This window comes from Brienomyrus brachyistius, chromosome 4, assembly GCF_023856365.1.
Source record: "Brienomyrus brachyistius isolate T26 chromosome 4, BBRACH_0.4, whole genome shotgun sequence".
In the NCBI taxonomy this organism is placed as follows: domain Eukaryota; kingdom Metazoa; phylum Chordata; class Actinopteri; order Osteoglossiformes; family Mormyridae; genus Brienomyrus; species Brienomyrus brachyistius.
In genome coordinates this window covers 34,364,092-34,375,775 of record NC_064536.1, presented here as the reverse complement: position 1 = coordinate 34,375,775, position 11,684 = coordinate 34,364,092, and the positions used below count along the sequence as shown (strand labels likewise).

The window sequence follows — 11,684 nt, the reverse complement described above, 5'->3', positions numbered from 1 at the left end:
TGAATCGGGAATCGCTGGACCGTATGGAAGCTCCGCGCCTCTAAACACGTGACCCAAAGAGGAAACAATAGAAACGCCTCATCGCGCCTCCGGTCGGACGATCTCCGGCTTTAAGTCAAACAATCGTTTCACCTGTAACGGCTCACCATTGGCCTGCACCGCTGAAATGTTTCAGGACTGTCCCGCGCGCGATAGGGGTGATAGGCACAATAATGCTTCAAATCAATTTGCATCCAATTTAGCCAGGGTCTCTGCGATGAACACAGGACCGTTGTCTGTGGTGATTTTAGATGGAATGCCCCATCGCAGAATCACCTCCTTTAGCAGACATTTAGCCACGCTCAGAGCTTCAGGGCGACGGCAAGAGAATGCCTCCACCCATCTGGAAAACAGATCTACAATCACCAAGCAATACTTATATCCCCTGCACGGCGTTAGCTCAATGAAATACATCTGCAGGTGATCGAATGGGCTTTGGGGACTCGGGGTCACTGCAGGGTCGGTTGGAGTGCCCTTTCCCACACTGAATTTCATGCACACCATACACTTCCCGGAGAATTGGGCAGCAGCTGCGGCAAACCCAGGGGCATGCCACACCCGAGTCAGCTGCCACCATCCCGACACGAGACACATGATCCAGGCTGTGAGGGACCAAGCAGTAACGTAATTAAAGAAACAGAGCTTTATTGACCCCCGAAATGCAAACAATAACAAACTCAAAACCTTAATAACTGGGCCCATAAAAGAGGCCAACAAAAACAAACATGGCATAATTTTACAAAGCAAAACAGTAACTGAAGCAAACTGACCTTTCTAATATGGTAACATGAGGGAACATATATAGCGGTTTGGCCAAACCAATTAACACACAAAAGGGATAAAACAAATAAGCACTACATATAACTAAACAAAGCAAAACACAGCTAAACCCCAACTCCCCCCTCTTGCCATGGCAGCACATGGTTCGCTCCTACTCCAGGGGTTGTCTTTTGAGACACCTCCGCCCTCAGCCACACCTTTACGCTGAATAAAAGACCATCCCCTACAAACAAAGTAACTACAAACCAAAGAGATTAAACAATCACTGCACACAACCCTACAATATCAAAATATATATATACACACACGCACTACACCTAACACCAAAGACAAAACACAACTAAAACCTATGAATTACTACTGTAAAGCAATTTAATTAGAAAATGCATACAAATACTGAACTAAGTTCTTACTGTGTGGCTGTAGCCATCACAAGGCCATGAACGGCTTTCTCCATCCCTGGATACACAGATCTCTTCATCCGCGTAGCTCACCCTCCGTTGCACCTGTTTGAATCAAAAGGAAGGTGGGCGGAGTCAGGGAAGAGGCGTTCATCCTGGCCAGGAGTCATGGCAACGAGGAGGGTAGGCGGAGTCATGACAGAGGCGCTCATCCTGGCCAGGAGCCATGGCAACGAGGAGGGTAGGCGGAGTCATGACAGAGGCGCTCATCCTGGCCAGGAGTCATGGCAACGAGGAGGGTAGGCGGAGTTATGACAGAGGCGCTCATCCTGGCCAGGAGTCATGGCAACGAGGAGGGTAGGCGGAGTCATGACAGAGGTGCTCATCCTGGCCAGGAGTCATGGCAACGAGGAGGGTAGGCGGAGTTATGACAGAGGCGCTCATCCTGGCCAGGAGTCATGGCAACGAGGAGGGTAGGCGGAGTCATGACAGAGGCGCTCATCCTGGCCAGGAGTCATGGCAACGAGGAGGGTAGGCGGAGTCATGACAGAGGCGCTCACCCTGGCCAGGAGTCATGGCAACGAGGAGGGTAGGCGGAGTCATGACAGAGGTGCTCACCCTGGCCAGGAGTCATGGCAACGAGGAGGGTAGGCGGAGTCATGACAGAGGCGCTCACCCTGGCCAGGAGCCATGGCAACGAGGAGGGTAGGCGGAGTCATGACAGAGGCGCTCACCCTGGCCAGGAGCCATGGCAACGAGGAGGGTAGGCGGAGTCATGACAGAGGCGCTCACCCTGGCCAGGAGCCATAGCAGCAGGGGAGTTGGGTGGATCTGTGACATCCACCCTCACATCCTGTAGGACGACATTTCTGATTTTCAGAATGAGTGTCTGTCTGAAATTATCTTCTACATCATGCTAATGATTTAGCTGCTCTATGCTCATCTGCAAGAGAAAAATGAGGATATAGTAGTTCAGAAAAAAACTAGACTTATTTGCTTCATTTGCTTGTATTTTAAACTCTGTGAGCAGGAATGATTCACCTTAAAGACCAACAATCAATTATTTTACTATGAAATTATGTTTCTAAAATTATAAGATTCCAAATATTTATTCCTGGTAACAGCAGGACAAAAACTTTGAACCTCAAACTGTTTTCTTTTTTACAGACAACAAATACACAGAAAATGTATCACTGCACAAACAAGCTCTCTCAAAGATGATATCCTTTGATAGAATGTACAGGGGCTCACAGTTCTTCATTTCATGCTTTAACTTTTGAAGTTACCAAAAAATACCTGTGACTCACATGTATGACAGGAAACCAAGCAAGATAAAGAATTTTTAAAAATCCACTTTGGCTGCACCTGCAGTTCATTTAAGAACAATGAGACATCGACAGTAAACAGTGACGGATTTTGATGCCTTACTGTCAGAAGCCCGTCTTCTGTTGGTCTTGCTGTGGTTCATCAATGTCCCTCTGTGTCTTTGATGTATGCTGGAATTAGATATCTGACTCATACATCTGCCATCCCAGCACTGCTGAGTGCTGGTTTTGAATGTGGCCATAACTGTGTCTGTGTGCAGTTTGCAGGCTTCCTCTGTTCACATGGCATTTCTCCACCTTCCAGTGCCCTGCAATGGACTGACGTGCTGTTGAAGGTTTACCTCACTTTACACTGTGTGCTTCCTGCATTAGGGTCTAGAATCTGTCTTGATCCGATCTAGATTCTACATAATTATTCTAATGATGAAAACAGACGAATCTTTGACGCAACAGGGGGATCAAACAAATATACTTTTCATATAAGAAAAAACATAGTATAAATACACATCAACACAAATTCATGCATCATCTGTATTCATGCTGATATTTTAATTTCATTAATAAAGGAGTCTATCTTCTAATAGTTTATTTTCTGCTCAATAGACAAATAATAATAGAATGACATGCTGAAGTGATAAACATTCAGCCTTGTGGTTTTGTCACTTCCTGTTTAAAGTGTCCACTCCCCCTTCACTCTGCCTGCTGTGTGTGAGAATAGAAACGACAGAGACAGTGAAGGTACAGAGGATGAGGAAGTGAGTGTCAGTCTCCACAGATCTGGGCTCAGTGACACACACACATACGGATCCTCTGATGCTCCTGTTTCTTCTCATTGCTGGGCTCACAGGTGAGTGTCACTCATTACAGTGGTACTGAGTAGAGATCTCTCTCCTGCTCCTCCCCACACTCTCAGCTGCAGGTTGGAGATGATGATGGAGATCTGTTGCTAGTTACATGATGATGTAATTGATGCGTTCTTGGAAATAATGAATACTTTTTCAATTTTAACAAATTTCACATTTTTGCATACACTGGTTATCACGATGAATCACTTATATGGATCAAATACTTGGGACAGATTAATTCTTGTACAAATATTGTTTTGATAATTTGTCTGTCGTAATCAAGTAGTCAGCTTTCACTGTTCATTTTGGGTCTTTTTTACTGCAGTAGTTATTTTCTTTGTTTACTTTACTTTGATCATCCTACTTTGCCCTGCGGTAACCCATCTGCTTCTGGCTAGCTACTTGAGGCTAGCACAGAAAACAAGACTGGAAAAAGAAAGTCATTTTCTTTCAATAACAAATATAGAATAATCAAAACTTATGATAAACCACCAAAAACAAGGCCACGGAGATGCAGCAGCAAAACTACAGTGAGCGGTTTGAAACAATGTAACATTCTGAAATTTGTGCTGTGTGTTGCGTCGGGGCAGGCAAGCAGGCAATGGAAGCCTTATTGACGAGAGACAGACTCAGGACAGGGAGCATGAGAACGTCAATGACAGACTTAGGGGAGACAGCCTAGCACACAGACTAAATACACAGAACTAAAGGGACGGAAACGCAGAACGGCTGAGAACAATCAGGAATTCACACGAGGATGATAAGGGGGTGTGGCATACAGGAGTATCGTACGAGCAGGTCATGACACTGTGTAAAAAAATTCTATTGAATTTAATATTTATGAGGGGCGGCATGGTGGTGCAATGGTTAGCAATGTTGCCTCGCACCTCTCGAACCCGGGTTTGAGTCTCCGCCTGGGTCACATGTGTGTGGAGTTTGCATGTTCTCCCCATGTCGTCGTGGGGTTTCCTCCGGGTACTCCGGTTTCCCCCCACAGTCCAAAAACATGCTGAGGCTAATTGGAGTCGCTAAATTGCCCATAGGTGTGCGTGTGTGAGTGAATGGTGTGTGGGTGTGCCCTGCGATGGGCTGGCCCCCCATCCTGGGTTGTTCCCTGCCTCGTGCCCATTGCTTCCGGGATGGGCTCCGGACCCCCCGCGACCCAATAGGATAAGCGGTTTGGAAAATGGATGGATGGATAGATGGATGGCTGAATATTTATGTACAGTATTATGCTGTATTATACCATATTCGAATTATGCACAGTTCAGTAATTTAATTTGTACGGTACAGTAATTCGAAAAGCGTTTGAAAGAGCTGTACTGTATTTTGACATCGTCAATTAAATTCAGTGAATAGCGAATGTATAGCGTCATTTTTATCACCTTATATTCATGTAAAAATATACAAATCTCAATTAGATGATAATCTTCTTAAGACATAAAGAGAAAACATGTGTTATAATGATAATCCGCTTACAGTATAGTGATCAATTTCGCCCAGAGAGACGTGATCACTATAGGCGGCTTCCTCTGTAATTCCAAAAGAAATTATCTTTGTGAAGTGTTTGCAAACTATTTCTGGAACAGTGATATTTAAGACATGACCAATTTATCATGAATCGATTTATTGATATTGTTTAGTATAACATTTAAATATTCTGTGTGATGTTGTCATGTCTTCCTTTTAGTGATCAAGCAGTATAAATACTCTGTTAGTGCTCATAAAATGCCCTTGTCTTTTGTACCCTGTGATTTTCTGTGAGGGTGACAACTGATCTGACTGGGGTCATTTCAGTTTGCATGGTCTCCCTGTGGTTACGTTGGTTTCCTTTCAGTTCTCTCGTTTCCTCCCACAGTCCAAAGACACGTGGTTCAGGTGAATTGGTGCCTCTAAAAGTGCCCACAGTGACTGTGTGTGAGTGTTTGCTCTGTGACAGACTGGCATCCTGTCCTGGGTGTTCCCCTGCCTTGTGCCCTGTACTGCCTCAGATCAGCTCCACGCTCCCTGTACTGTATTGACCCTTTACTGGGTAAGCATGTGGAAGATGGATGGCTGAACTAAAATATTGAACATTTTTTACATATCATTCACAAGTCAAATATCACAGAACTAGGTGTATTTATAAATACAGTCTGTGTGGTCATCACACAAAATGATGAGCCCATTCATTCACCTCCCCTGTGCCTTATTACCAGTGATTTAAGGTTCTGGTTTTCCTCTCAGGCCTTCCCACACACTCCCAAACTCAGATTCCCCATGGTTCTGATAAACAAATGTGACCCTAATCCAAGTATTACACAATCAAAAAAACAGGGTTGGGCCCGTTGGGCATCAGGGCTGGTGTGGTGCTGAGGCGCCGCCTGCCACATTGTGACACTTGGGTCCCAACTTGAGCTGACCCATCCGGGTATGCCTGTGGAATGTCTTGTCTCTCTGACAAGATGACCATCTTCCTCTGCTGTCGGGGAAGCTTTAGAAACTCTGCATTTCAGTGGTGACATTCTCTAGGGTAGCCAAATCTCTGTAGCTGGATATAACTACTTTTGGTCTGGTCGCTCTGACAGCTGCCATACTCGGAGTAGCTATTGCTGTGGCGGATCGGCTCCTCCCGATGGTGTATGATATCACCCCTTTCAACGACCATATTATGAGACTCAGGCTAAGGCAGTCCTTTGGTGTTTTGTCTGTTGTCTTAGTGTATGCTCTGACCGTGCTGAGAGATGTCTCATTGAGGGAGACATTTTACTCGCAACATTGCTCAGTGGTTGATGGGTACCCATGAGCTGATGCTCCTTTGGTCATGGGTGACTTCATTGTGAACACAGGCACTGACAGGGAAGGCTTTGAGGATTGTGTCGGTCCCCATGGGTCTGGAGAATGGGGCGACAGTGGCTCCATATTCCTTGACATTGCGAAAGGTCAGAGGCTACAGGTTGCGGAATCCTGGTTCCAATGCCCTAAGCCGCATTATTGGACTTTGTACTCCAATGCTGGTGGTGCGGCAAAGGAGATCAATCACATCCTCGAGGGCAGACCCTGGAGGATCCTGCAGGGTCTACAGAAGCATCCAGTTTGTGAACCACAGATTTGTTGTTGCTATTCTGAAGATCTGTCTTAGATCCAGTAGGCTAAGATCCAGTACCTACTAGGAGAATGAGGCTGGACTTGGCAAGGCTCCAAGATCAAGCTGTTCTGATGAGTTTGCATGCAGTTTGAGGAATTTGCAGACTTGGGTGCGACTGCTGACTGTAATGTGATGTGCGCGACCTTCCCTGGTAAGACTCTGAAGGTTGCTGAGGGTTTTGTTGGTGTGGCTGGTGTTTTCAGAAGGAGGTATTTCACCAAGAGGAGTCATAGCGCATGATTTGGTGGCAACTCCAGTGTCTACCTGAAAAGGAGGGCTGTGAGGGCTCTAAGGGCAAATAAGGATGTGTTTGTAAGACAAATTTGTGAGCAGGTGACACATCATTTGTGGTCTAATGACCCACACCCTGCTTACAGAGGGATTGAAGTATTACATATATCTGAATCTGTTCCTCAGAGACTTGCAGTCAGGGCGGGTGATGGAACGGTCCTTACGGATGACACTGCAGTTGTGACCTGCTGGGCCGGCTACGTTGAGCAGTTGTTTAAAGCTGACCCTCCAGCTAGGATGTTGGACATCTCTGGGTCTACAGTTCTAAAAGAAGATCCTCCAATCAGCTGTGAACCACCCAGTCTCACTGAGATTGCATGGGTGGTGAATCAGCTGGGGGTGGGGAAAGCTGCAGGGATCTGTGGTATCTGGGTTGAACTTCTCCAGGCTGATGGTAAGGCTGTCCTCCCGGCACTGCAGGCAGTCTTTGCTTCCATTTGGCAGTCAGACATCATCCTAACTGACTGGAAAACGGGACTTATAGTCCCTATCTGGAAAGGGAAAGGTGATCACCTGGATTGTGGCAACTACAGGCCGATAATGGGGGCTTTGGGTGAGGATACTGTAAAGCGCTTTGAGACAATGATAATGCGCTATATAAAAATAAATTTGTTGTTGTTGTTGTTGATAACACTGCTCTCACTGCCGGGTAAGGTCCTTGCTAGGATTAACAGGATTCGTGATCACTTGCTCACCTATCAGTGGCCAAAGCAGTCTAGTTTTACACCTAAGAAGTCTACCATTGGCCGTATCCTTGCACTGAAAGTTCTCATTGAGTGTAAGCACGAATATCAACGGAGGTTCTTTGCAGCTTTTGGTTTAGTTTCTTAAGGCGTTCGATTCAGTTGATCGAGTTGTCCTGTGGGACATCCTGAGATTTTGCGGGATCCCCCTACAGCTTCTGGATGTCATGGCCGGCCTGTACATTGGTACAGTGAATGCTGTACAGAGTGGAGGAAGAACCTCTACATTCTTCCCAGTTGATTCTGGGGTTTTCCAGGGATGTGTTCTTGCTCCTACTCTGTTCAATGCTTGCATGGACTGGGCGTTGGGCAGGGATGTGGGGTCCAGTGGTTATGAGGCATTTGTTGGTGAAGTAAGATTTACTGCTCTTGACTTTGCTGTGCTGTGATCTTTCCGGAGTCAATGGACGCTCAGCTCGGGGCTCACCGGAGACTGAGTGAGGAGTCTGAGTTTCTGGGATTGCAGGTGTCCTGGATAAAGACCAAGATCCAGGCTTTTAATGATTTCTAAGGCACAGCCATCAATTGTGTGTCTGTCTGCAGGGGAATATCGACCTTGTCGAGAGATTTACCCGCCTCAGCAGCGACATTCATGTCTCTGGTGAATCTTCCTATAAAGTCAGCAGACGGATTAGAAAAGCATGTGGGGTCGTGAGGTTGCTGGAAAGGGGCGTGTGGCATTGCCAATATCTCTGCAAGAGGACGGGGGTTCAAGTCTTGAGAGCCCTGGTGCTCCCTGTGTTGCCCTATGGCTATAAGAGATGGACGCTATGCAGTGAGCTGAGATGAAGACTGGACTCCTTCAGTACTGTGTCTCTTCAGAGAATCCTTGGGTACCACTGATTTGACTTTGTGTCAAATGAGCGATTACTAGAGGAGCCCTGAATGAGGGACATTATCTGCATTGTGAGGAAGTTGTCAGTTACGGCACTACGGACATGTGGTGCCTTTCCTTGAGGGTGCCTCCTCAATGCTGTGGACCCAAGCGGCTGGACCAGGCCAAGGGGATGTCCATGCAGCACCTGGCTGCGGCAGATGGATGGCCATTTCCGGAGGGTGGGACTGGACAGTGTATCTGCCTGGAGGATCGCTGGCCGGGATCCCGGGGAGTTTTGCTGTGTGGTGGGTGAAGCAACATGCTGCATCAGTGCATACTCCCCAACCTGACCTGACCTGACCTGATCGTGGTGTGGAAAATGTGAATTCAGTTGGTTGTTCTCCCTGCAGGTGCTGACAGTGTGTCCACAGGTGGATGGGTGACTGTTCGCAGTGGAAGATCTGTCACCATTCCATGTTTCTATGGTGACAGATATAAAACTCATGTGAAAAAATGGTGAAGAGGGTATAATGTGAGGTCATGTACTCCCATAGTACACACTGACTCTCCACAGGAGGGTAAAGTGTCAATCAGAGATGATCCTGACCAGCGAGTCTTCACTGTGACCATCAACAATTTGACAGCTGGGGACTCTGGTTGGTTCTCATGCTTTGTAAATATCAGTGGAGGTTCAGATGTTCGAGATTGGGTTTACCTGTCAGTAACTGAAGGTAAGATGCCTGAAGGTAAAATATCTGACCAGACCTATATAAGCATGAATGCAAATGTTCATTTTATGAGTTAAAATGACTGTAAAGTATTTATTTGTAAATAAGGATGGAATTAAAATAAATACAAGGAATGAATCAGCCAGTGTTAAACTGCATTTTTGTAAATTAAAGTCCAAATACACATATTTATCACTTATGTAATAAATAAAATCAGAGAGAAGTAACAGTACCAGTTTAAATGGGCTAGATCAGGGGTCCTGCAACTTTCAGGAATAAATTTGAAGTTTTCATCCATCCATCCATCCATCCATATCCTGTAACCACTTGTCCTGTTCAGGGTCGCAGGGTATCCAGAGCCTATGAGTGGAAGGCAGGGAACAACCCAGGATGGGGCGCCAACCTGTCGCAGGGCACGCACACACAGACACACACACACACACAGACCTGTACTCATATCTTTGTGGGGACCATCTATTCATATCTATGGGCAAAACCTTATTCCCAACAATGAAACCCTTGATCCCAACCAAATCCTAACCTGGACCATAAGTAACCAAACAAAATACACAAGAAAATGGTCCCCACAACATAAAAATAACTAGTTTTTATTACATTGTGGGGATATTTGGTCCTCACAATGTAATGTTTACCTGAACCCCTTCTCCACACACACACCATTGATACCTACGGGCAATTCGGATACTTAACCTGAGCATGTTCTTGGACAGTGGGGGGCCACTAGAGCACCTGGAGGAAACCCCACAATGACACTGGGGGAGCATGCAAACTCCACAGACACAGAGCCATAGCAGAGAGTCAGACTCTATGTGAGGCAACAGCGCTAAGCACTACACTACCGTGCCTTTAGCAAAGCAAATTTTAATATTCTTTGTTTAATACTCTGTGTATAATATTCTGCCTCTTTATTAATTTGTGTATAAATGGTGTAATAGGGAGAGAGAGTTAATCAGCCTGGTAATTTTCATACCTTCCTTGCAGGTGTGTCCACACTGAGACGAGTGTCTGTACAGAGAGGAGGATCTGTCACCATCTCATGTTTATATGGTGACAGATATAAAACTCATGTGAAATACTGGTGCAGAGGGTATAATGTGAGGTCATGTACTCCCATAGTACACACTGACTCTCCACAGGAGGGTAAAGTGTCAGTCAGAGATGATCCTGACCAGCAAGTCTTCACTGTGACCATCAACAATCTGACAGCTGAAGACTCTGATAGGTACTGGTGTGGTGTGAAGATCAGTGGAGCCTCAGATGTTGGAGATCGAGTTAACCTGTCAGTCACTGATGGTAAGATGTCTGTACTGCAGACTGTATCCAATGAGATGCACAGTATGTAACAGGTGATTGAATCAAAAAGGAAGGACATTAACAGAAATATTGTTTCCTGTAAAAGGAAAAGATACTTTAATATTGTAAAAATATGCATTTTATTTTCATTCAATGTGATAAACGAGATTTGAAAGAAGTAACAGTGTCAGTTTAAATGGGCAACTTCACAGAGTTAAATATGATAAGTAATATATGGCTTTTTGGAAAAACATTTGCATATGCATGTTTAATGAGCTGATTTTCATAATATTTCATTGTGGTGTAAGTATTTCAGTGTTTTATCTGTTCCTAACCTGTGTGTTCAGCTCCTTCGGGGCTGTCAGTGGACAAACAGGAGGTGACGGGTGTGGATGGAGACAGTGTCAGTGTTACTATGGAAACAACAAAAGACATAGGATGTGGTGTAAGATTGGGGGCTCCTGTGCATCAGAGAGATCTGGGAGTTTGGATGGGAGGCCTGTCCTGATCAGGGATGACAAAGTAAATAAAACCTTCATTGTGACAATGAGGGGACTGGAGAGGAAGGACACTGGCTGGTATTGGTGTGCTGCTGGATATCAGCAGATTCCAGTTCATATTACTATCAAACGTAAGTAATTAATTTAAATCTGTGTGTGGATCATTTATACTTGAATATAAAAAGATAAATACTAATTAACCCAGCAGTTTCACTCATGAAGGGGGTTTGTGCTTCTTTGTGGGGATAATCCCCTATTTATCAGCTGTTGTGAAACAGAGTTATTTATTGGGATTATTGTTTCAATGATAGTGGCACGGTGGTCCAGTAGGCGGCGCTGTTGCTTCACGCCTCCATGTTTATGGGTTTGAATCTGGCTTCTGCTCTGTCTGTGTGGAGTTTGCATGTTCTCCACATGCTGTGTGGGTTTCCACCAACAATCCAAAAACGCACAGTCAGGCTAATTGATGTCTCTAATATACAGTGTGTCTTCTAGTTCATGATCAATATGTAACATGAAAAAATCACACCATTTTGCTGCAAACATACAGCCAGCCCTTTGTTATGTATACAAATCCATGTAGTTTGCATTTATTTTGTGGGAATGAATTGTTACTAAAGGTATGCTGACTGACTGATTTTTCATTGTAGCAGAGGTCAGTGTTACAGTTGTACTCTGTAATATCTGTCCCAGTGCTGCATCCATCCATTGTCTGAAACTACTTGTCTAAGTCAGGGTCCCTATGGGCGCAAGGCAGGGAACGTCCCATGACAG

At 45.2% G+C, this 11,684-nt stretch overlaps 1 protein-coding gene across 1 annotated transcript in view; it reads left to right on the top strand.

Moving 5' to 3' along the window:
- The first annotated feature begins 1,844 nt into the window (after positions 1–1,844).
- The window catches only part of LOC125740328 (uncharacterized), an 87,566-nt gene continuing 77,726 nt past the window's right edge, over positions 1,845–11,684 (top strand). The window contains exons 1-4 of the mRNA XM_049011297.1: positions 1,845–1,983; positions 2,388–2,880; positions 3,264–3,392; positions 10,099–10,410. Of these exons, the coding sequence (XP_048867254.1) occupies positions 3,359–3,392; positions 10,099–10,410 (346 nt within the window). The 5' untranslated portion in view covers positions 1,845–1,983; positions 2,388–2,880; positions 3,264–3,358. The remainder of the gene's footprint in view (positions 1,984–2,387; positions 2,881–3,263; positions 3,393–10,098; positions 10,411–11,684) is intronic.